The 27,712-nt window shown below is 34.7% G+C and overlaps 1 protein-coding gene across 12 annotated transcripts in view; it reads right to left on the reverse strand.

Moving 5' to 3' along the window:
* The window catches only part of MYO9A (myosin IXA), a 342,794-nt gene that overhangs the window by 223,022 nt on the left and 92,060 nt on the right, over positions 1-27,712 (reverse strand). For all 12 annotated transcript variants that reach the window (XM_072627891.1, XM_072627917.1, XM_072627911.1 and 9 more), the window contains exons 3-4: positions 7,287-7,381; positions 4,355-4,417 (exon numbers count right to left, since the gene is read on the reverse strand). In XM_072627891.1, coding sequence (XP_072483992.1) covers positions 4,355-4,417; positions 7,287-7,381 — 158 coding nt within the window. The remainder of the gene's footprint in view (positions 1-4,354; positions 4,418-7,286; positions 7,382-27,712) is intronic.

Consider the following 27,712-nt stretch of genomic DNA (forward strand, 5'->3'; position numbering starts at 1 on the left):
TTTGGGAAGTGAATGTTGAGAACTGAAAACAAATAAATTTTATGAAATTTTAAAAAAAGTTAAAACAAAAAATATATATTATGAAAAAAAGTGTATGAGGACACATTTGAACTCAGGTCTTCTGACTTCAGGCCTCTCACTCTGTCTACTGTGCCACCTAATTGCTCCTTTTGCCTTCTGACTAGAATCAAATGTCTTGGCTGTGGTTAAGGAGGTTTCAGAAAGGGCGGGGTGGGATGTCCAAATGATGTAATCTTAATTCTGACTATGACATTAATAGCCAATTATATATGCCTATGTTCCTTGAGATTTTGCTCTATCATCTTGCTTATAAAAGACTCTGTCAGCCCTAACACCAGGTCTTTGATCATCAAGAAAGTCCACTGACTCAATTTATTGGTTATTGCTAACCTAACTAATAAATTGATCATGCTAGGAATTTTGTCTCTCAGAATTTTTATTGCAACATACTCAATAAAATCTATTTTATCTTTTATGATTATCCCCATTTCTTTCTTGGTTAAGAATCCTAAAGGAGGAGGAATATATTTTCACCTCTCTTCTGGAGCCAAGGTCAGTCAATCAATATAATTTCAGCGGACTCAGTTTTGAGCTACCATTTTTTCCATATACACTGTTGTACTCATTACACTTATTATTTTCCTAGTTCTGTTTACTTCATTCTGTGTATTTCACACTTTGACAATGAATATCTTTCCAAGTATTCATGTCTTCCTTTGTTTTTGTAAAGAGTGTTTTGAAGTTGCATTTTCCTAAGTCCAGAGTTTGTCATGATAGGTTAATTTCCATGCAATCTATACTTATATTTAAAATAGTTGTTTTTCCTATCGATTCTTCCTGGACTTTGTTAGTAATATATAGAAATACTCATGATTTTTATGGACTTATTTTGTATCCTGCTACTTTATCAAAACTATTAATGAGGACTCCTCACTAAATCAAGGGATTCCTAAGTAAGTCAACCTCTTATATATGGAAAAAGATAATTTTGCTTTCTCTTTGCTAATAGTTATCTTCTAATTCTTTGTCTTGTACTATTGATACACCTAACATTTCCAACACTGTGTCAAATAACAGTATAGAATTGATCTACAGCTAAACTTACTGGAGGCAGGTAGGTGGCACAGTAAACAAAGTACTAGGGGTGAAGTCAGAGAGATTCATCTTCTTGAGTTCAAATTTGGACTCAGGCACCTATTTGCTTTTGGAAGCTGTGCAAGGCACTTAGTTCTGATTGCCGCAGTTTCTTCATCTGTAAAATGAGTTGCACAAGGAAATGGCAAAACACTAGTACCTTTGCCAAGAAAACCCCAAATGAGCCACAAAGAGTTGAACACAACTGAACAAAAAACTTACTGAGACAATTAAAGGATCCTTTCATGCTTATTTTTTTAGAATGTTTATCATAGATAAGAATTGCATTTTGTCTAAGGCATTTTATTCATGGGTTCTCTAGAATTTATTATTTATATGACTAATTATGCCATCTAACTAAATATACAAATATACAAACAAATATATGTATATATAAATGTCATATAAATAAATGTCATATTATTTAAATGACTGATTATGTCAATTGTTTTCTTAATATTGAACCTTGATTGCATCCCCAATAAAAATTTAACTTGGTCATAATGACTACTTTTGAAATATTGCTACAGCGTTATACTAAAATCTCTACATCAAAATTAATTAATGATATTGGCTTCATTATCTGCTTTATTCTTCCACTGCTTGGAAATCAGGACCATATTTATCTCATAAAAGACATGTGGCGGAGTGCCTTCTTTAATTTTTAGAACAATTTATGTCATCTAAGTGTTAATTGCTCTCTAAGGATTTGCTAGAATTCATCCATAAATAAACCCACCTAGAAAGTTGTTTTTTTTTTTTTTAATTTCAAGGATAATAGGTTGTAGATCTAAAGTTTGAAGGGACATGAGGACATGAAGACACAGTCTTCTCATTTTATAGATAAGCAGGTTAAGGATGAAGGACATTCAACATACAAAGGTAGTAAACTGTTGCATTAAGTTATTTTTTTTCTTTTGCCCAGAACAAGACAATTACCCATTTATATTAAAATATACTAAATATATTAAAACCTGACAACTGTGAGAGCATTTAATAAAACCATTACCCTGTAATGCCCCCTGGTGATTCTTGTCTTCTTATTCACCAAAATAAATTTTGTTACCACTACAGCTAATTCTGTGGCATAGCCCTTATTGTCAGTCTGATTGTTATTACTTTAGATATACGGATTAATTTAGGTAATACTGTTATCTTTCCTGTATTAGCTCAACAAAGCCATATACAGTGGGTCTCTCCAATTACTTCATTCATCCTTTATACTTCTGTTAAAATTACTTTATAATACTCTTTATTTCCATCTTGCAAATGTCTTAATAACAGTAATGCCCAAGTGTTTGATACATTTTAACAAAATTTATTACAAAAGTGATATAATTACTTCCTTATAATTACTTATACTTCCTATAAATTTATTCTGAAATATTTTACTGATATATAGAACTGTTCACGGTTTTATGAATTTGTATTATAACCTGCTCGACCGCTAAAGCAATTTTTTGTTGCCTTCAGTTTAATAAAGTACCGTAATAGTACTGTATCTTCTTTCAGGTTTTTCTTTTACTTGCTTCATCTTGCCAAAAGATATAACAAATATTTCTAAAATAGTGTCAAATAATGATGGTGCAAGTGGAGAGTATTCATATTCTTAGTGGGAAAGGCCTTACTGTGACTCCTTTAATGTATAATGCTAGTTCACAGTTTCAAGTAAATTTTTTCCAGGAAAAAAACTATTCCAAGCTTACACTTTTTAATGTTTGTAACATATCTATTATATTTTATCAAAAGCTTCTGAAGTTAATCGTAATCTTATGATTTTCATGAAGTTTATTATACTGATTGCTTTCTAATACTGAACCACTGCATTTCTGATATAAATCCTATTTGACCAAAATGAACAATTTTGTTAATATGTAACTGTCATCTATTTACCAGTATTTTAGTATTTTTGCATCATTTCTCATTAAAGATAGAGAGACAGCATGGCATAGTGTATGGAGAGTGTTATAGATAACATTTTCCCTATATAAACATACATATGCGTATATGTGTATGTGGTCATACTTTGTATATATATGGGTGTGTGTGTGTGTGTGTGGAGAGGTACAACTTTAATCCACATCTTCTGACTCCAGTTATAGCACTATTTATCAATGTAAAGAGATTACAATAATATATTAAAAAATAAATACACACCACTCACACAATCTTTATCTACCTCAGGTAAAGGATTTCTCTAGTCAAAGACAGGCTGTAATCTATAATGACAGAGAGATTCCCCATACTAAGAGTAACCCAAGATGACAACACCACAAATCTATTATATATCTTTGTATTTATTAATAATGCTAACTTGTACTCCCCTTTGTCTGTCTTATCCCTTCTGTGTATGTCAATCAGAACTGTATTTGCTTCAGAGAGAATAATAAAGCATTCTATCTTTCTCTATCTGGAAAGAGTTTATAATACCATAAAGGCTGAATACTGGTAAATTCACAGGTAAATTCAAATGATACTGGTAAATTTTTACCTGCAAATTCATTTTGGGATATCTCCTTGCTATGTTAGCAATTGCCTATTTAATGAGTATGTAAAGAAATATCTTTTTTCAAAATAATCCCTTATATAGTCTAAGTTTTACTGACAACATATCTAACCATTTTCTTGATTTCCTTTGCATTTGTTGTGGTTTCCCTTTTAATAACTTTTACCAGTACAAAGCTTTTAGCTCATATATTTCCTCTCTAAAAGCCCCACAGACCAAAATAAACCAAGATAAACTAAAAATGAGATTAGGGCAAACATTCTCAATGGGAACTAATTCATCCTTTGCAAGATATCTTTTTCCCAAAAGACCACATTTCTACATTTCTGTGTTAATGTCTCTACTTCTACCTTTCTGCTGCTGTCTGGGTAAGCATGTGTTTCTTTATGTCTGTCACTGGCCCATGTGTTTCTTACGTTTCTGTGCTGTTTTCCCCAGTGGTCTGTACATAATTTTGTTGTCTGTAGGGACAATAGTCCTACACATCACTGAAAATCATCTTCTATTTGCATCCAGGACTTGGTCATTGATAGGTGATGTTAAGGTTTAATATGAAGGATCATTAGCAACAAATGTGTCACTTTATTATAAGAACAGTATCTAAATAAGCATAACTGAAACCTAAAAAATTAGGGGTCTGATTCAGAGACTCTATGGGGAAAAAAAATAGGCGCGCACACACAGAGTTCCTACCGTTCATTGTGTTCTTGATAAACTAGTCTAGATTTCTCCAGCAGGTATTTTTCAACATAAGCTCTGTAAGGGAAAAAAATGATGATAAAATTATCGGAAAACATTTAACATACAGTAGATAATATCTGTTAATACTTAACACATAAGTATACAAAAGAACATATAGCTTTTTATGCAATTTTCATTAAGTATTATTAATATACTTTATTCTATCAATTACTACTGAGTTCTGGCTGCTATGAAGTTCAGAGCTTTCATATATTTGCAAAATCTTAAGGGCAATCCACAATGATATTAAATAATAACAGTATCTTACCTAATTCAGCAAATTTAAATCAACTGAAATACAAGTTACCTCTTCATCAGCATCCCTAAATTCCCTATTTGATAAATGTTTAGTTCATTTTTTCCCTTATCATCAATGGGATATGGAACATTATTTAATATATCTAGTTTTTCAATCAATCAATTAATCAATCAATCAGCATGTACTTATTTGCAGCTATCCAGAGTGCTGAGCATCTAAGCACAAAGAATTAAGCAATCCACACTCATGAGAAGCTTACATTCTAGGGAGAGACAACAAGTACAGAAAAATACAGCGTAAGTATGAATTGAATAAATTACAAGGCAATCTAAAAGGGGAAGCGTACCAGGAGTTTACAGATTAGGAAAAATTTCATGCAGAAGAATGGATTTCAACTGCATCTTAAAGGACAAGGCATACTCTGACAGAGAAGATAAAATTTCAGTGATGTGAGATGAAGAGGAAAGGACAAAAGAGAATTCTTGATGAATGACCTCATTTTCATCAGTGAAATATAAAATATGATCCTCAGGAGAGATGAGGAGGGGAGAAGTGGCATGAATGGCTACAGAATAAATAAGAATGTGTGAAATAACCTTTTGAATTGTTGCTGTGGAGAGTGGGAAAGTGAATTGATCAAAGAAGAATCAAATGAATTGTGCTATTGCAGTGAGAGACTATTTGAGACAAATGGCATATACTAGTATTGTACTTCAAAAAGCACAATTTTATGTTTTCTTTCAGTTCTGTACCGAGTCACGTGAAGGAAAGAAAGCAGCAATTCAGGTTGAAATTTGGCAAGACAGGACTGGTAATGGGACAAAGGGACAAAGGATTTGAAAGTAAGGGATAGTAGAGCACTGAATTGGTTCTCCAAGGGGTCAAGAAAGGGAAAGGGAGGTCATGGTACCCAGTCCAGAGATGATGAATTGAAAATGATAAGAGGAATAAGGGAATGGAGGACAAGGTAAGAATGACGAACAGCTAGAGGCCAATAAGGTATAGGTAAAGACGTGGGTAAAAACCCATGATCAAGTGGACTCACTTGATAAAAATTGATAAAATGATGAAATGATAAAAATCAGATTAAGGAATTTTGGAATTTATTAACATGCAAGTGTATTACTTGTGGGCAAAGTTAACATGAAGGATATGATCTCTGTGTGGAGCAGGGTGGAATGGAGGAATATATTGTATATAATTAGTAGACCTGGGAATTGAGGAGTTAGGAGAATTTGAGGGAGCAATCTGTATATAATATGAAGGCAGGAATCTAAGACAAGATAAAGACTGTGAGTCAAGCAATGAAATAAATGAGAATCGAAGAATATCATAGGGAATCAAGAGATACAGTGCCCAGTTGAATTTGAACTGTGTGATAAATTCAGATAATGTGAACCTGAAAGGAAAAAAGTTTACCAAATAATAGTGGCAGGGGAGAACTCTGGAAATGAACCTAGTAAAGCAGAACACTGAATTATTAGGGAACAGACCAAGGGTATGGAAGAAGTGACCCAAGTATACTACATTTCAAGGGAGGATGCATTACTTTTTTTAAAAGAAAATCTGTTTTATTAATGCCATTTTTAATAGCACTGTCACTACTTAGTGATATGTTTTCCCTTCTGCAAAGAACCTTCATTTACAGCTAATAAGCACAATTGATCAAAATGAAATCAATACCTAGGCCATGTCTGAAAAGGTATACTTCATTCCACATCTACTGTCCATATTTCTCTGCAAAAAGGCAACAGATCTGCTGAAATCATGGCTGGTCACTATATTTATAAGAGTTCTGAAGTTTTTCAGGCTCACTTGTTAGTTTATATTCTTCTTGAGTGCAGATGCCACAATTAACAGAATTGGGAAAATAAAATCAATTGGAGGAAAATAATTTGAAGTGCAATATTATCAGAGGTGAAAAATTTCATGATGAAGTGGCAGGTTTGTATCCTAGTCCTAAATGGGCAGATGTGCTATGATAGAGAATAGCCAAAGAAAATGCCCAGAAGTGAAAGAGAATATGGAATAACCAGAAGGCCAGACTGAAGGGTATGTGGTGAAAAGTAAGATGCAAGAAGACTGGAATGAGGAGGTCAGTAAGGGAAGCTACACCTTGGAGGGCTCTGAACCAAAGAGAGGCAACAGGGAGCTGCTGGAGTTTGTTCAATAGAGAGGTGACGCAGTCAGATCCGCATTTAGGAAAATGAGTTTGGTTGCTGAATGGAGCATGGATTGAAGTAGGAAGAGACTTGAGACAGGCAGACCCCTGAGCCCTTAGCAGCTACTGCAGTACTCCAGGTGTGAGGTGAGGAGAGCCCCTGTACCACAGTGGTGACAGTGTCAGAGGAGAGGAATGGCAAAGGTAATTTTTGATCCTGGAGGCAACAAGGAGCCACTGATGTTGACTGACAAAATCAGGAGAGACACTTGCCTTCAACGAACAGCAAATGTATGTACTAGCAATGACAAAGGACAAGTGACCAATATTCTTTAAATGTAAATACAATGAAGTGACTATACTTTGTTAAATAGCAAATACAGATTTCATTTGCTACTTTTTAAACAGACAAAATAAAAAGCAAACAAGCTCTAAAATTCATAATATTGTTAAATGCTACTTACCCACGAACTGTTCCAGTCTCCTGGTAATTTACTTGAATAAATTTGCCAAAGCGACTTGAGTTGTTATTATGTGCTGTCTTTGCATTTCCAAAAGCCTGTCAAAATAAAGGGGAATTCTTATGGTATATTTCAAGAGTTGTATCCTGAATAGACCTGAAATATTTATTTCTATTCCATGGAGTATGATCTAATAAAAAAAAAATGGTAGTCAGTAGCAAATTACATTTATATACGAAGTACTTTAAACTTCACAAAATAACATCCTCATAATAACCCTGTGAGGTCGGTAGTGTACATATTATTCTCAACTTACAAATGAAGAAAATAGAGTTGAGATGTTAAAGAAATTGTACATATTCACAAAGCTAGTAAAAACCATGTTTAAATTCACAAGTAGGTGCCTTGTGACTCCATGCCCAATGTTCTTTCTCTCCACTATAACACTGCTTCAGGAGCACTAGATCCAGTATCAGAAGAACTATTGAAGTTCTGACTTTTCCTAGAAAGCTTTGGACAAACATATCCAATATGGCAAAAATTCGAAGGGAAACAGTTAACTGAGGGAAACAACTTTGTAACAAGTTTCTCTGATAAGGATCTCATTTCTAAGAATATACAAGGAACTAAATAATATTTCTAAGTCTAAGAGCCAATATCCAATAGATAAATGGTCAAAGGACAGGAATAGATGGTTTTCAAAGGAATATATCTAAACTATCAACAATCATTAGAAAAAATTATCTAGATCATTAATAATTAGGCAAATGAAAATTAAGGTAACTGACATACTAAATCATACATATTAGCATGATAAAAATGACAAAAGATGAAAATGACAAATGGTAGAGGGGTTGTGGGAAACAGATTAACTACAGATTAACTAATATACTGTGGTGGTTTGAATTGGTCTAGCCATTCTGGAAAGCAGTTTGGGAAAAGTTACCAGACTATGCATTTCCTTTTATCCAGCTGTAATACCATTACTAGGCTTACACTCCAAAGAAATCAAAGAAAAACGAAAAGGATCTGTAAGTACAAAATTAGAGTACCTCTTTTCATGAGATAAAAGTTGGAAAATGGGAGGATGGGATATCTCCCTATTGGGGAATGGCTAAACAAACTGTTGTAATGTGACAGTAACAAAATATTACTGTCATAAAATTTTATGAAATGGACAATATTAGAGGAAACCTGAAAGACTGCTGTAAAATGATACAAACTAAAGTGACTAAAACTAGAACAATCTATACAATGATAGCATTACAGAGAAAAACAACTCTGAAAGACTTTAGCATGCTGATCAACACAATCATAAACCACAAGTCCGAAAAACTGAAGATGAGACCCACAATTCACCTCCTGACAGCGAGGTCATTGGCATACAGTGCAGAAAAAGAACTACATTTTCAAATATTACTAAAACTACAACAACAGCAAGCATTTATATACTCTATTAAGGGATGAAACTTCTCAGTTTTTAAAGCTTTTCTCAATGGCAGTCTGTGTAGTGGAAAAAATAGATTACAAAAAAAGATCAAGTTTTTAAAAAGAATGAATGTAAGGGAGCCTTCCATTACAAAATTCTGCGTTATCAGAAATGCAACTGTATGTGATAATAGCAAAGATAATGAGGATAATAGCTATGACCTAATGATTAATTTTTACTTGACTCTGGTTGTTGCTATATAGCTGAGATATATACAATATTATAATTCATTAGCATATATCCAGCACCCGGAATATAGTAGATACTTAATAAGTGATTGACTGATAGAAAATGATCACTGTCACTAAACAGTTAAGTAGCATAGTGGATAAAGTCTTGGACCTAGAGTCAGCAAGACCTGAATTCTAATCCAACCCCAGACACTTCCTAGCAGTGTAACCCTGGGCCAATCACTAAATCTGCCTGCCTCAGCTTCCTCATCTGTAAAATAGGAATAATATTCCTTCAGAGTTGTTTTGAAGATCAAATGAGATGAAGTTTTAAATGCTTCGCACACTACCTAACACACAGGAGGCACTTAATAAATGAAAGTGACAGTATAGGCCTCTCAAGGAAGGTGAGACCTGAGCAGAGTCTTAAAGGAATCCCAGGGAAACTAAGAGGGAAGGGAGCAAAGCATTCCAGAGATGGAGGATAGCCAATGTAAAGGCAAAGAGACAGAATGTATTCTGGGTTGGAATAGCTGCATACATGGAAGAGTATAACATAAGAAGACCAGAAAGAAAGGAAAGGACCAGGATATAAAGAATTTTAAATACAAAACAGAAGGATTATTTGATCCTAGAAATAACAGGGAGCCACTGGAGCTCCCTGAACAGGGTTGGAATGTGGAGGGAGGTGAAGTGGTATCTGCTTTTTTTAGTTCTACTAACTTCACTCCACATCAATTAATGTAAGTCTTTCCAGGGTTTTTTTTCCCCTGAACTCTTCATATCTGTCATGCTTATTATATAGTAATATTTATTAAACTAATATAATACAATTTATTTGACCAATGGACATATATTCTCATTCTCTCTCTCTCATCCAAAAAGTGCTACTATGAATAATTTGGTCTATATGGCACCTTTCTGACTAGGCTTCATTGGGATATATGACTAGCAATGGAGGAATGGGCTAAAGACATGGACATCTTTGTTTAAAAAAAATTTGAGGTGGGGTGGGTGGTGGGTGTGGAGGATAATATCAAATTGCTTTCCAGAATGGTTAGATCAATTGAAATCTCTAGCCAGTGTTTTAACTGTGAATTTCTATCTCCAGTCTCCCAAATACTACTTTCATCTTTTGACATCTTTACTAATTTCCTCGGTAGGAAACCCTGAGGTAAAAGATGAAGACTTCTTTTTTTCATTTCCCTTATTATTTGTGATTTGCAATAGTTTTTCCTATGGTTGTTCCAAGTCTTTAAAATTATTTTTTTTGGAATTATTGTTCAAATCTTTTGACTACAAAACAGTTCTTGGTCTTGTATATTTGTGTAAGCTGCCCATAGCTCTTGGATATGAGACAGATCTGATGCCAAGATATTTTCCCAATTCAGTAGCTTATATTCTAGGCCTGCATAACTCGTGGGCAGCTCACAGTCTGGCCGCTTCTGGCATGGCAGAGGATTTCCTGTACATGCAAAGGATGTTTTCCTCTGCATTTTTTGCAGACCACCTGAAATCCTTTGGCATACTGCAAGCAGCCTGCGGGCAGCAAATTGTGCAAGGCTGTTCTGTTTTTATCCTTATGGTACTGATTTTTTTCATACAAGATTTTCATTGATATATTATCAAATACAAAGGATTTTCATTTGACTACAATCAAAATGATTTATCTTTTGTGATCGCCTCGAACACTTGTCTATGCATTGTTAGACTGATTCCTGGATCTATTAAGCATTTTCTTATTCTGGAAGGGACTTCACCTTTTTATTAATGCCTGCAATATTTTGTTACTGCTATTTAGAAATGCTGATCCTCTATTTTGTATCTAACTACTTTACCAAAACTGCTTCAATTAGTTTCTTTGGAGATTACCTAAAGCTTTAATGTGTGAATCATCATTTTGTCTATAAAACAGGTTGTCCACTTTGCCTAACAATTAAATGCTTTTAATTTCTCTCATCTTGTTGCTATCACAACTAGTGTTTCCAGCATTATGTCAAAGAATAATGGAGAAAGAGAACATCCTTGAGTTTTCCCACTGTATTTGGGTGGAAATTAAAAAAAAAAATTTCCATGGCAAATAATGGTAGCCTCTGATTTTAGCTGTATACTTTTTAACTATGTCTAAAAGTGACTCATTCATATTGTTTGAGTTTTTATTTTAAAAATAGTTTTTTACTCAAGACACAGTAGTCAATGAATATAGCAATCTACTGTTTGATAAAACCAAGGACCTCAGTTTCTGGGATAAGAACTCACTGTTTGACAAAAATTGCTAGGAAAACTGGATAAAAGTGTGGCACAAACTAGGCACAGACCAATGCCTGACACCATACACAAGAATAAAATCAAAATGGGTACACAATCTAGGCATAAAGATTGATACTATAAACAAATTAATGAAGCAAGGAATAGTGTATTTATCAAATTTATGGAGAAGGGAAGAATTTTTGACTAATGAAGAGATAGAAAGCATAATGAAGTACAAATTGGATAATTTTGATTACACTAAACTGAAAAGTTTTTGCACAACCAAATCCAATGCAACTAAGATTAGGAGGGAAACAGAAAACTGGGAAAGAATTTCTGCAACTTATGTCTGTGACAGAGGCCTCATTTTTAAAATATACAGAGAACTGAGTCAAATGTACAAGAATACAAGTCATTCTCCAATTGATAAATGGTCAAAGGATATGAACAGGCAGTTTGCAGAGGAAGAAATTAAAGATGTCTATAGTCATATGAAAAAATGCTCTAAATCACTATTGATTAGAGAGATGCAAATCAAAACAACTCTGAGATACCACATCATACCTATCAGATTGGCTAACATGACAGAGCAAGCAGATGATAAATGTTGGAGAAAATGTGGGAGAGTTGAAACACTAATTCATTGCTGGTGGAGCTGTGAGCTGATCCAACCATTCTAGAGAGCAATTTTGAACTATGCCCAAAGGGCTACAAAAATGTGTATACCCTTTGATCCAGCAATATCACTTCTAGGACTGTATCCCCAAGAAATCATAAAAATGGGAAAGGGTTCCACATGTACAAAAATATTTATAGCAGCGCTCTGTGTTGGCCAAAAACTAGAAATCAAGGGGATGTCCATCAATTGGGGAATGGCTGAATAAATTATGGTATATGAATGTAATGGAATACTATTGCACTATAAGAAAGAGGCCTGGAAAGACTTACATGATCTGATGCTGAGTGAAAGGAGCAGACCCAGAAGAACTTTGTACACAGCAACAATCACAGTGTGGGAGGACTTTTTCTGGTAGACTTAGAATTTCATTGCCATGCAAAGATTTAAAAAATTCCCAATGGTCTTTTAAGGCAAAATGACTTCCACATTCAGAGAAAGAACTATGGAATTCAATCACAGACTGTAGTAGATCATTTTTTTTGTATTATGTTTTGGTTTGTTATGTGATTTCTTTCATTCATTTTAATTCTTCTATACAATATGACTACAGTGAAAATCTATTTAATAGAAATGTATGTGTCAAACCTATATAAAATTGTATGCCGTCTTGGGAAGGGAGGGGGAGAGAGGGAAAGAAATAATCTAGGTTGTATGGTAATGATTGTGGAACACTGAAAATAAAAACAAAAAATAAAAAGAATGAAGCAACATATTCATTATACATGTGAAATACTGCAAGATTTACTTCCATATTAGCCATATTTTTAAAAACAAGAAAAACAAAGTGAGAAACTTAATCTTTTAAAAAAAAAAAAGTAGTTTTTATTGATGTTTTGTGTTTCTTTCATCACCATAGTATTCCATGTACCTTTAGGCCTCTCCTTTCCAGACAACCCAACCCATATGACAAATTTGTATTTTATGAATTAGAAAAAGAAAAAAAAAGTCAGTACAACTGAGTGATAAATTGAAAAAGCCTGAAAACATATGTAATGTGCAACACCTATGAACCTCCCCTCTCCTATCAGGAGTGTCCTCTTATATCTATTCATTTAAATCCACTTGCTCCTTACAATTTAGTTATATTTACTTCGGATTTTTCTTTTGATGTATACTTTTTCTTTCCAATTACATTGCTGTAGTTACTGTGTATAGTTTTTGTGATTCCGTTTACATCAGTTCATACAGAGTTTTCCATGCTTCTATGTATTTGTCACACATATCATTTCTTACAGCACAGTAATATTCTACTTTATTCATGTACCACAATTTGTTTAGCCATTCTGCAATCGATGGGCATCTACTGTTTTCAGATTTTAGCTATGACCAAAAGTGATCCTGTAAACATTTTGGAGTAGAGAAGTATGGAGTACGTAAGTATTCGAGTTGCCCTGATTGCCTATTTCTACTTCTGAACTTCTATAAGCTATTTTCTGTATTCTTTCACATCTCCCCACTTTAAATAAATCAATACTATGAAATTAAAAAATGAAAAGAAACAAGAGTTATAATTCTCTCTGTTTAATCAATCAGGAAGTATTTATTAAATATCTACTATGGACTAGTCACTGTGCTGAGAACTGGTGATAAAAAGACAAAAATGTAATTCCTTGTTTCCAGGAAAATTTTATTCTATCAGAAGAAACACTATGTATATATTTAAGTATATATAAAATAAACAATAATTTTTGGAAGGAGACATTAGCAACTGAGGGGGATCAGGAAATTTCTAAGGAAGAAGATGGCATTCAAACAGAACTTTGAAGGAAACTTGGTATTATCAGAAGCAAAAGACAAGATGGAATGTGCATTTTAGGTACTGGGAACAACAGATTGTGCACAGGCCCAGAGAATGAGGATGGCATGTTGTATGTCAGAAGTGATAGTTTGGCTAGATTGAAGCACAGAGGGGAGTTAAAAAGTAGGCTGGAACCAGGCTGTAAAGTGCCTTAAACTACAAACAGAAGAGTCTATTTGATCCTCCAGGCAATAGGGAACCACTAGAGTCTGTTGAAAAGTCCAACAACAGTCAGACCCAAGCTTTAGGAATAACAAGTTGACAGATGGATCTGTGGAGGGTGGATTAGAGAGGGAAGAGGTTTGAGGCAAGGGAACTTATTAGGCAGCTATTTTGAAAATCCAAGTGAGAGATGATGAAGGCATGTTATTTAAACAAGTATAATATAAAACCGTGAAGAATAAGTAAATTCCTAAAAAATTTTGACAGAAGAGCAAAGATGTTTATATAATAGGAAAAACTTAAGTGTGGATAGGCAGATGAGAAGGAGTCATCAGAATTTGAATGGAGTCGTTAGAATTGGAATAGACTGAGTAAATCAAGCATGAATACTTTATATTGCTTTAAATGCAGGAAACTGAGTGTTTTAAAGTGCAGGTTTTATTTTTTTTTAAAAAGGCCACAATACATTATAAGGCAATCCCCAACAGTCTAGACTTTAAACCGTCTTAACTAATATAGACTAATATACAAAAAAAAGGGCAATGTAAATGTTATAATGCACTGAATACAAGCACATTTGCGTTATTTAAAACATTTCACTTCACAGAAGTATGAAGTTCAAAATTTGAAAACACTAATGCTGTTAAGAACTCCCCACAGAGATTCTTCTTGACTGACTTGAAATATTTTAAGTGAAATTCCTGAGCAACATTCCAACCTTTGGTATTAGGTAATGAGCAATAAAGAGAAGTTAAACATTGTTGTCAGGGTTGAATTCCCTGAAAGTGTGGGAGAAAAATTCCACCTGCAGTTGATGAAATGTCAATTCAGTATCACAAAACATCACTTTTATTGTAAAGGAAAAAATCCACAAGAAACAGAGTCAATCTTCAGATATGTTGTTAAAAGAATGACTAACCAAGGGATACTCCTATGTTGGAGATTGAACTGGTGTCCAAAAAAAAAAAAAAAAAAAGCCCTGCAAATCCATGTCTATCTTGAAATTAATAAACATATCTATTTTTAAAAATTCAAGTCATTAGTCATACAAAAAAAGTACAGAGATGTGAAGGCTATTTATAAATGCATTCAAGTTATTATCTGAAGCCCTGTCCTAAAATCTGCTCTTAAGAACATCAAATTTAAACTCTTTCAGGCCATAAAAGAATGGCTAAAAGAAATTCCTGTCCATGATGGTATATTTTTCAAACAAATTCTAGACAACAGTATCATATTTGTGGTTCTTCACTAAATTTATATTCAAATGGTTATTAAAAGTATATTGTATGCATTATCCAATTCATCTAGCAGAACAAAAGTGTCCAAAAGGAAGAGGACCTAGAAATACAACAAATCTAAAACTATACTTACTACAAAGAATTACCAAAAATAATTTAGCACTAGGAAAGAGGTTGATCAGTATAACAAATTAGGTATACAACATACAGAAGAAACAAACAAGTATAACAGTCCAGTATTTGATGAACCCAAAAAACTCAATTTTGGGGGCAGATGATCACCATTCAACAAAAACTGATGGAAAAACTGGAAAGTAGTCTGGCAGAAACTAGGTACGGACAAGAAAATGACAGACATAAAGGGTGACATAAGTAAATTACAAGAGCAAGGAAGAAATTATCCATCAGATCTATGGATGGGGAAGATTTATGACCAAAGAAGAGAGAATTACAGAAGATAAAATGAATGCTTTAGTTACATAAAATCAAAAAGTTTTACACAAACAAAATCAATACACCTAAAATTAGAAGAGAAGTAGGTAAGGGGGGGAGGTATGGTGGTGATCTTTACAGCAAATTTCTCTAATAAAAATTTCATTTCTAAGCTATATAGAGAACTAACTCAAATTTGGACTGCCCCGCTTCGTTCTACGCCACCATTTTTGCTTAAATTTCTTTGGTACAAACATGAAGGACAAAAAAAAGTAAAACTTATTAAGTGTAAAACTGAAAGTACCTTTTGATCTGGTGGTTCTATGACTAGCAATATTCCTAAAAATATTATTAAAAGGATCACATAATCACAGAACTTCAGAGCTGGAAGGGATCTCAGTGGCCATTTTAGTCTACTTCATACTCAAAAGGAATAAATCAGAAACACTATAATATACCCAAGTTTGGTCACCTAGACTTTAACTGGAGATCCCCAAAGAGGAGGAAGGTAACACCTCCCAAGGTACACCACTTCATTTTTTAACACCTCTAAATATTAGGAAATATTTACTGATATCAAGCTTAAATCTTTCTAACTTCCATCCACTGCTCCTACCCTCCCCTCTAGGGAAAAAGAGAACAAATCTAATCTCTCTTCTATGACAACTCTTCAAATACTTCTAAACCCTGCTATCAAGAATACCCTCCCATTCTTTTCTTTTCCAGAGTAAACATTCCCAGTTCCTTCAATCTGTCCTTAAATGAGATGGGTTCAAGATCCATCCCAACTCATCTCTGAGCTCAATATCCTTCTTAAACTGTGGATCAATCTGAAGAAACATTCAAAGTTGTACAAAAATGTTCATTTTTATTTTAAAAGCAAAAAAACCCCACAATTTCAAAGTATTAATGTTATACACCCACAAAAAGATAAATATGAATACAAGGAAATATGAAAAAACCTATGTTAATTGATAAAAAAGGGGATTAGCAGAATTAAAACTGTACATACACTGGCTACATGCAATAGAAGAAAAGCCAAAGAAAATAAAACTTGAGAAGTACAAGGAAAAGGACGTAAATCTATCAAATAAATTCCTTGCTTGTTACCTGATAATTCATTTGGTCCTAATTTCTTGACTGCTAAGTGTTTTGCAGAAGAAGTTCTTTACATGTTTGTCTGTTTATAGATATTAAATTACAATAATATTTTCTTTTTTTCACTTGATAGTATTTTATTTTTTTCCCAATGCAAAGATAGTCTTCAACATTCACTTTTATGAGTTCCAAATTTTTCTCCCTTTTTCTCTCCCCTCCCCAAGCAATCTAAGTTATACACATAAAACCATATTAATCATACTTTCACTTTAGTCATGTTATGAAAGAAGAATCAGAACAAAAGGGAAAATCCATGAGAAAGAAAAAAAACAACAAAAAAAGAGAAAATAGTTTGCTTCAATCTACATTCAGGCCCCATAATTCTTTCTCTGGATGTGGATAGCATATAATAACAATCTCAACGATGGTCCTTGTTTTTAATATATAGTTCCAAATGTTCAGGGGCTCTCTCTCTCTCGCTCTCTCTCTCTCCCCCTTCACCCTCCTGACAGTTATGAATTCCTTACCTGTCTCTCTGAGGTTTCATTTTCATGATAAATATTTTCATTCTAAAGAACTTCTCTGTTTTTAAGAGGTCTTTTTTTCTTCCTTAAAATCTGGAAAGTATAAAGATGCTCCTATAGTTCTTTATTCTCCTCCCAAAGGGAAACCAAACTGTACTTTGTATGCACATACATCTTATTTGGCAATGGCAGAGAAATACAAACAAAAAGCTCTTTCTATACCATCACTATACAATTTCCCATTTCCTCTATCTTCAGTTCTCTTGTTACTACAGTTAGTTCATGTGGTTAAGTGGTGTGGCTAGGTGGTATGGCAGACCTGGGGGCCAGGTGGTAAGGAGGGAGGGAGTAGTTTTCTAGCCTTTTATTTCCATAATACTAGCAAGGCTTTGATCCATAATTAGCAGGTTACTTCCTAATGCAAAAAGAAGCTACTCTCCTAAGTCCCCTGGAGAATCTTAAATAGAAATCCAACTTCAAAACATTATGTTAGAATAGGAATTCCTTTTATACATGGATTGCATAGATAGGTACTGAAGTCCCTTCTAACACATGTAAAGTGCTTTGCAATTCTTAAAGCACTATATGTTCAGTGGATAAAACACAGAATCTGAAGTCTGAAAGACTAAGAACTAAAGTTCTAAACCTAACTAGACACTTACTCTAGACACTTACTGGCTATGTTTTACCGAGTAAGTCACTTAACCTCTATGAAATTGTTGTGATGAAATAACATTTGTAAAGCATTGTGCCAGCCTTGAAGGGCTATAGAAATACTACCGCTTATTATTATTCCAAATCAAGAATTCTGTGATGTGTTGCCTCTTCCATTCACTTTTCTTAGGATACCTAGACTTCAGATAGGAACTCCCCTCAGCAGCTTCAACACTGTTTTCAGTTCCTTTTAAGTAATCAGAATCAGATCCATAAGTTTTCTTCATTAGTTTCTTGACCTTTTGTGGTATGAAATTATCACTGAGGCAGATCAGAAATATAACAGCTATTCTCCTTATAGTTAAGAGAAAACTGCACAATCATGGCAAGAGAGTTCAAATTTCCCATCAATATTGTATCAGGCCCTTTTGCAGGTTTGTAAGCTACTGTCATAATCTACTTCCTCTCTAGGTTTAAGTGAACTATAGTATACTATCAAAATATTCTGCTCCTTCCTCTATTCATCCTAAGCCAACTACTTTCTCGTTAACATATTACCCATTAGTCCATGGTTATTTTTTATATGAGGACAGAATCTTGATAAACCTGGTTACTCTACTCCTACTTTTATGCAATATGTTTATTCTGAACTGGTAACTTAGTTGTGCTAAGTGCTAGGGAAATAAAGAAAAAAGTTAAACTGTTCCTGCCCTCAAGGGGAATGTTAAGGTATATTAATCCATCTGCTGTCATACTCCAACCATAAATCACATTCTACTAAGTTTCTGTGATACCTATATAAGGATAGGTTTACCTCCTTGCAACTCAAGATGATTGTGCAGTTCATTCTGCCACTCTCAAGTTTACTGTTTTGATAAGATATTATAAAAATATCTTATCAAAATATTCAATGGGCAAAACACAAGATAAATTTAACAAGAATAAATACACAACTTCACATTTTGGTTATAAAATTAAGTAGAAAACAAGACAGCTTGACTACGGTTAATGTTTATTTTTTAAAAAATGAAGTTATCATGCAACTCCGATAGTCTGGTGAAACCTTCTGATACCTCAGAATAATGTTTTCAAATGCATAAAACAATATACATAAGATTACAAAGAAAACCAGTTATGCTGAAACATTTATCAAAATGTTATAAAAAACAAGTTCATGAGTGCCAAGTCAAAAACTTCTGCAATAAGGGAATATTAGGATGCACTAAAAGAAATATGTTGTCCAGATTCAAAAGTACTCTGAAGCTTCTAAAACTTCATTTGAAGAATTACAATTAGTTCTGGGAGCTATGAATAATGATACATCCAGGGGAAGGGAACCAGGACAAAAAAAAAGACTGCAAACCCTGTTAAATAAGGAAGGGTTCAAGAATTCAAGAAAGTTTAGGCTAAAGAAAACTGGGGGTGAGAGGAAGGGGGATAACAGACAGTTAAACATAACTATATTGAAATATTAGGGTTCCTTATAAATCAGTGAGCTCTCCATCACTGGTGGTCTTCCAGTGGTGAATAGAAGACCTATTATAAATATCATTCTAGCTGAAGGGACTCACAAATTTCTTTTTAGTTAAACTGACAGTTATTTCTTATTAACATAAACATATACTTGCACAGATTCCCCAAAAACCTGTCAACACGTGAAAAACACATGTAGCTAAAGTACACTGTATGAATGGGACAAGATAATTAAAACTATGTGAATGAGAGAACTGAACAAAACTAATGAATTTTAAAAGTAACATATTTTCATCCCTCCAAACGGCTCTATTACCAGTTCATTATATTTTTTTATGAGAAACATATCACAACATCAATTTTCCTTCTATAACATTACAATATTAGTAATGATATTCACATGCAAAAAAGGTTTGAGGGGTTAATTTTTTTTCTTCCTGTTATTTTTCTTTAGTACTTTCAGTATGAGTAAATATCAACAAGGTTTTCAAATAATACTGCAAAGTTTCTTGCCTTACTTATTCCAGTATAACTGCTTTTCTAAGCTCCCAAACTGACATACTACCAAACAGTATTATGTATCAAAAACAAACAAAAAAACCAACAAAACCTCAATTAATTCACACACTTCAAACACTATGAGAATATATTCTAAAGTTAAAGAGCAATTTATTAACAGGATACATTAAAGATTAGTTAATGATGTCCAATATAAACACACCAAATATGGCGGACTTAGTTTTTACTTTATTTATTATTGCTTTAATGGAACTGCAATCTCATTAGGGGGATGCTCATTCCAAAAAGTACAGATCACAACCAGACGTACCTTTTTCTCATCCAGTTTAGGTATTGTCAACTGTCTTTCAATATATCTTCCAAAGAGGAAGATATGACATCTTCTATTTCTTTTTATATTTCATGAATAGCAGACACAACATCTATTATCCCTAACTATTGACAGATGCCAGGCTCACATATGAGGCATCTCTTAATCGTTCTCTATACCTACAAGTCACCATTTATATGACATTGGGACCTACTTACATTATTACCTTTGAGTCACCACAATTTTGATTCTATTGAGATGAGTGTTTCATAGCTATATATGTATCACCAGGAAAACACTGATGCTAAAAGATGTGTATTATAGCATGAAGTAGCTTGGTAGGCATATGCACTATGGTATTATAGGTAAAACCATGGAAAATTTCCTGTGCAATGGAATAGCAGAAGGATAATTTCTTATAAAGGGTGAAGTTCTTCATGCACCCTTGTTCTAGAAGATACTGTACTGTTTACATCACATATCAAAATGGTATAGCTCTCCTCGATTCAACAAGACTACTCCAAAAATGATAATAATAATTCACCAAGTAAAAATTAAGTGAATACATATCATTTACATTAAGACATGCTGGATAAGAATAAAATATTGAACTGACAAACATTTTACAGAGGTCCTGCAGTCAGAAAATGTACTAGACCTAAAATTAATTAAAACAGACTGGATCATATTTGGGAAATTATAAAATCATATTTGGGAAATACATATTGTCAACTCAGTTATCAGTATGCTACTTTTTGTACTTTTAAAGATGTTGACACTGATACTTAACACAAATACTGAATCCCTCACTAAGGTCTTCCTCTAATGCTCTACTGGTACAGAATAGACTCACAAGTCTCAAGGGAAATCTCTGCAAACAGCAAGCTCTACCAAAGAAATTCAAAACCGTTTTTGTCATGTACCTCTTTAGCAGACCAATGAAATCCTAGGATCTCCTCAGAATATTTTCAAATGTACTAAATAAAATACATATGATTACAAAGGAAACCAATTTTATTAAAATATAGTTACCAAAGTATTAAAAAAAAAAAAAAAAGTTCATGGATTCCAGGTAAAGAACCTCTGTAGCAGGTGGAACCATGATGATGGAGAAAAGTCAGAAAGTTGCCTGAGCTCTCCCCAGTTTCCCTCAGAAACAACATAAAATCAAGCCTCCAACACAAGATAACTTAAAAGGACTGCAGGAAAGGTCTGTCTCACTTGGACAAAAGGGGAGGTTAGGCAGTATCCAGGGCAAGCCAGTGGGAAGCTCTAAGCAACAGGACAGATCAGCAACCAAGGCACCTCAGTCCTGGCTCAGCAGGCAAGCAGCACAGCACAGTGGCCAAACTACCAGCCTTGCACAACAGGTGCAACCAGGCCAGACCACCCCAGCAGAGTGGAGAAGCCACCAGCCCCAAAAGCCCCCAACACAGATAGCCAGTGACCAGTTGTTGGCTCCCAGGGCAAGAAGCCTGGAACTGTGTCTCCTGTACCCCAGGAGCACAATGCAACTTTAAAAGTCATGAAATGAATTGGAAAATGAGCAAAAATTTAAAAAACAAAAACCTCCTAACCACAGAAAGGTACTATAGTGACAAGGAAGATCAAAACACAAACTCAGGGGGTGGAGCCAAGATTGGGGAGTAAATGCAGGGACTTCCTTGAGCTGTCCCTCAAAGCCCTCCAAATAACTGTAAAAAATGACTCTAATTCTAGAGCTACAGAACCCGCAAAATGACAGAGTGAAACAAATCTCCAGGCCAAAACAACCTGCAAAGTTGACAGGAAGGGTCTATAGTACCTGGCAGGGAGTGGATCACAGTCTGACATAGGCCATACCAGCAGAGAAGGCTGGAGTAGGCCTCAGGGGACTGAATCATTGGCAGCTGTGGCAATTTCCAGGCTTCTCAATCCACAAATGCCAAAAAGGTCAGTGGGAAAACTCTGTGGGACCTGGATAAAAGAACAGCATATGGTCTGGCTGGGGTCTGGCCCCAGCCCCAAGGTGGCAGTAGTGACACAGTAGTGGCAACAGCAGCAGCAGCAAGGGCTGCTTCCAGAGCACTGAGCTCACAAAGAGTGGAGCATGTAGCAGCTGATAGAAAACCCCTGAAGCCTGGGACAGTACACCGACTCCACTCCCATTGCATGCAGAGTCCTATCTTGACAAAGAGTTAGAAAGTCACGTATTTAGCTGGGAAGATGAGTAACTTTGTTTAAAAGTAAAAAAAACCCAAAAACTCAAGAGTATACAATCTTACTTTGGTGACAAAGAAGAACAAAACATACAATCAGAAGAAGACAACAAAGTCAAAACTCCTATATCTAAAGCCTCCAAGAAAAATATGTATTGATCTCAAACCATGGAAGAGTTCAAAAAGGATTTTGAAAATCAAGTAAGAGAAGCAGAGGAAAAACTGGGAAGAGAAATGAAAATGATGCAAGAAAATCATGAAAAGTGAGTCAACAGCATGCTAAAGGAGACCCCCCCCAAAAATATTGAAGAAAATAACACCTTAAAAACAAACTAACCTAAATGGTAAAAGAGGTTCAAAGTGTTAATGAGGAGAAGAATGTCTTAAAAAGCAGAACTGATCAAATGGAAGAGGAGGTCCAAAAGCTCGCTAAAGAAAATAATTCCTTAAAGATTAAAATGGTGCAAATGGAAGCTAATGACTTTATAAGAAATCAAGAAAGTATAAAACAGAACCATAAGAATGAAAAAATAGAAGACAATGAAATATATCATTGGAAAAACAACTGACCTGGAAAAAAGATCCAGGAGAGATAATTTTAAAATTACTGGAATACTTGAAAGCCATGATCAGAAAAAGAGAGCCTAGAAAATCATCTTTCAAGAAATTATCAAGGAAAACTGCCCTGATATTCTAGAACCAGAGGGTAAAATAGAAATTGAAAGAATCCACCCATTGCCTCTGGAAAGAGATCCCGAAAAGAAAACTCCTAGGAATATTGTAGTCAAACTCCAGAGTTCCCAGATCAAGGGGAAAACACTGTAAGCAGCCAGAAAGAAACAATTCGAGTATTGTGGAAACACAATCAGGATAACACAGGATCTAGCAGCTTCTACATTAAGAGATCACAGGGCTTGGAATGATATTCCAGAGATCAGAGGAGCTAGAATTAAAACAAAGAATCACCTACCCAGCAAAACTGAGTATAATCCTTCAGGGGAAAAAAAATGTATATTCAATGAAATAGAGGATTTTCAAGCATTCATGATGAAAAGACCAGAGCTGAATAGAAAATATGACATTCAAATACAAGAATCAAGAGAAGCATGAAAAGGTAAACAGGAAAAAGAAATCATAAGACACTTATTAAAGTTGAACTGTTTACATTCCTACATGGAAAGATGATATTTGTAACTCATGAGACCTTTCTCAGTATCAGGTTAGTTAAAGGAGATAGATAGACAGACAGATAGAGGGCACAGAGGAAGCTGAATAAGAAGGGATACTATCTAAAAAATAAAATTAAGGGTTGAGAGAGGAATATATTGGGAGAAGGAGAAAGAGAGAGATAGAAAACTATCTCACAAAAAAGAGGCAAGAAAAAGGTTTCACAATGAAGGGGAAGAGGGAGGAGGTGAGAAGGAATGAGTGAACCTTATTCTAATCAGATTTGGCTTAGGGAGAGAATAACATATACATTTAATTGAGTATCTTACCCTACAGGAAAGTAGGGGGGAAGGGGCTGGGAGAAGATGATAGAAAGGAGGGCAGATTAAGGGAAGGAGTAGTCAGAAGCAAACACTTTTGAAAAGGGACAAGGCCAAAGGAGAATATAGAATAATTGGGAGACGGGATAGGATGGAAGGAAATATAGTTAGTCTTTCACAACATGATTACTATGGAAGTGTTTTGTATGACCACACATGTATAGCCTATGTTGAACTGCTTGCTTTCTCAATGAGAACGGGTGGGAAGGAGGAGGGGAAAGAGTTTGGAACTCAAAGTTTTAAGAATAAATATTAAGGAACTGTTTTTGCATGCAATTTGGAAATAAGATATACAGGCAATAGGATATAGAAATCTATCTTATCCTTCAAGAAAATAGACAGGAAGGGGATCAGTCAGGGATGTGATAGACAGGAGGGCAGATTGGGGGAAAAGGTAATCAGAATGCATGCTGTCTTGGGGTGAGGAGTAGCAGAGGGATGGGGAGAAAATATGGAACTCAAAATCTTGTGGAAATGAATGTTGAAAACCAAAAATTAATTAATTAAAAAAACCAACACAAACTCAGAAGAGGACAGGATCAATACGCCTACATGAAATGCATCAAAGAGGAATATGAATGCCCATCAACTGGGGAATTGCTAAAAAAGTTGTAGTGCATGAATGTCATAGAATACCATTATGTGATAAGAAAAGATGAGCAGGCAGGTTTCAGAAAAGCCTAGAAAGACTTACATAAACTGATGCTGAGTGAAGTGAGCACAACCAGGAGAACACTGCACACAGTAACAGCAACACTGTGCTATGACCAACTATGATAGGCTTACATCTTCTCAGCAAATACAATGATCCAAGACAGTTCCGAAAGACTCATGATGGAAAATGCTATCCATACCCAGAGAAAAAAACTGATGGAATCTGAATGCAGATCGAAGCATGCTATTTTCACTTTCTGTGTGGTTTTTTTCTGATTTTTTTTTCCTTTTCTTCTATTTCTTCTTTCACAACATGACTATTTTGAACATGACTGCACATGTATAACCTATATCAGACTGCTTGCTATCTTGGGGAGGAGGATAGGAGAGAGGGAGAAAAATTTGGAACTCAAAATCTTATTAAAAGTGAATGCTGAAATCTGTCATTACATGTAACTAGAAAAAATAAAACACTATTTACATATTTTTTTAAAAAAACAAACCTCTTCTCTGGGAGATCTTAGAAAGCTAGAAAGTCTTTAAGAAATTTCAGAAAGCAACACATGGGGAATAATTTTGGGATGACTGTTCAATTTATTATACTTTTCAAAAGGTATATGAAATACATTTGCAGTTTCATTAATTTCTCTTTTTCTGTTTTTTTTATAAATGAAAATAATCATTTTTATGATTGTCAAGTTCATCATCATCATCATCATCATCACTTTGAGTATTGTTCCTGTAACAGACTGTATTTCTGTGGTTCACTTCACTAACCTGTTAAACATTTTAAACTGAATGTTTCATATGCATTTCAAACTAATACATCCAAAACAGAACTCACTGTTATCTGTACCTACCTCTCATACCCAATCTTCGAAATTTCCCTACTTCTACTGAGAATAACTCCATTCTTACAGACACGGAGGCCTACAACTCTGATGTCATCTTCAACTTCTCACTCACTTCACACGTACAATCAATTGTTTTGATCTCCACAACATCCCCTGAAAATGTCCCCTTTTCTCCACTCACACAGTTTACCATTCCAGTTCAGGAAAACTTTCCCTATCTCAAGTTTCTCCTTACTCTTTCAAAGAGCAGCCAAAGTGATTTTCCTTTAGTACAAGTTTGAAAATATCATTATTCAATAAAATTGAGGGGCTCCTGATCACTTCTGGTATCAAACTTTGCTGTTTGGCATTCCATCCTACTTTTATAACTTCACTACATATTATTTTTCTTCAAGTACTCTATGGTCTAGCCAGTACAGACTATTTGCTGTTCCTCACAAAGAACATTCCAAACTCTTATCTCTAGGCCTTTGCGCTGGCAGAACCCCAAGCTTGGTATATACTCCCTCCTCACCTCTGCCTCAAGAAATTCCAGGTTTTTTTCAAGACTCAGTTCATATACCACATTCTACGTGATGCTTTCCCTGATCCTCCCAGCTACCACTGCCCTCCCTTTCAAAATAACCTTGAATATATTTTGTATAGTGGACTGAAAATAACCAGGAAGACCTTGGCTTGAGTCTGTCTTCTGGCACCTACTAGTTGTATGACTGCACCTCTCAGGAATTTATATGGTTCTTAAAGACTCTCAAAATTGCTGAGGTACCACTTCACACTTATCAATTTGGCTAATAAGACAAAAAAAGAAAAATTATAAATGTTGGAGGCAATGTGGAAAAACTGGTATATTAATGCAGTGTTGGTAAAGCTATGAACCAATCCAACCATTCTGGACCCCAAACAGAAACTAAACTGTGCATACCCTTTGATCTAGCGATACTACTACTAGATCCATATCCTAAAAAGATTACTTTAAAAGAGAAAAGAACCTATTGCACAAAAATATTCATAGCAGCTCTTTTTGTGGTGACTAAGAATTGGAAATTGAGAGGAAGACTATCAATTGGGGAATGACTGAACAAGTTGTGGTATATGAGTGAAATAGAATATTACTGTGCTATAAGAAATGACAAGCAGAATGATTTCAGAAAAGCCTGGAAAGACTTACCTGAACTGATATAAAGTGAAGTGAGCAGAACCAAGTGAATGTTGTACACAGCAATAGCAATATTATACAATGAACAAGTGTCGATGACTTAGCTATTTTCAGAAATACAATGATTCAAGACAATCCCGAAGGACTTGTGATTAAAAATGCTTTCTGCCTCCAGAGAAAGAATTGATGTTGTCTGAATATACATTGAAGCATATTATTTTTCACTTGCTTTTTGTTCAAGTCTTCTTGCACAGAACTAATATGGAAATGTACATGTATAACCAATTTCAGATTGCTTACTATCTTGGGAAAGGAGGGCTAGAATTTGGAACTCAAAACTTAAAAACAAACAACAAATGTTAAAAATTGTTTTTACATGTAATTGGAGAAAATAAACAATTTTTTTAAAAAAAGGCACTCAAGTTTCAGAAAAGAGGCCAACTGCATTGCTAAAAGTTTTGTTATTTGGGAGTTCGCAATATTAGTAAAATTACAGGCTCAATTCAAATACTACCTTACTACCTATCCCTATATATTCAGGAAATCCCTACACATTTAAATGCTACCTTTCCCCATTAAACTACGAGCTCTTTGCCTTTGTATCTTGAGTCTTTAGCATAATACCTGGCACATAGCAGATGCTCTTAATAAATGCTGATTGCTCAAATACATATATGTGTATGTGTATATGTGTGTAAATCCACATACACACACAGACACTCACACATAATTTTCCCAGAGTGCTTACTATGTAACTAGCATTGCACTAAGGGCTTTACAAATTACTATCTCATTTAATCCTCACAATAATCCTGAGAGGTAGGTGCTATTATTATTCTCATTTTACAGAGGACATTAAGGCAAAAAAAGAAGTTAAGGGATTTACCCAGGGTCACCCAGCTAGTTAAGTGTCTGAGGCTGGATTTGTACTCATGTCTTCCTTACTCTAGGCACAGTGCTCTATCCATTGCACCACCATGCTGCCTCTAAGAGAATGATGACATTCCATCTTATCTCTTTGCCTCTGCGCAGACTCCTGCTCCCTGCTGGAATTAATGCCCTTTTACCCTTATCTCTTTCTCTTACAATCCCAACTTTCCTTCAAAATTCAGGGAAGTACAACTTTCTCCTTGAGACCTTTCCTGAATGCCAACTGCTTCCTCCCCAAATGACCTGTATTTCTTTTGTATATGGTCAATATATACTTACATAAGTTCCTGTTAC

The sequence above is a fragment of the Notamacropus eugenii genome, chromosome 1, assembly GCF_028372415.1.
Source record: "Notamacropus eugenii isolate mMacEug1 chromosome 1, mMacEug1.pri_v2, whole genome shotgun sequence".
NCBI classification, from domain to species: Eukaryota; Metazoa; Chordata; class Mammalia; order Diprotodontia; family Macropodidae; genus Notamacropus; species Notamacropus eugenii.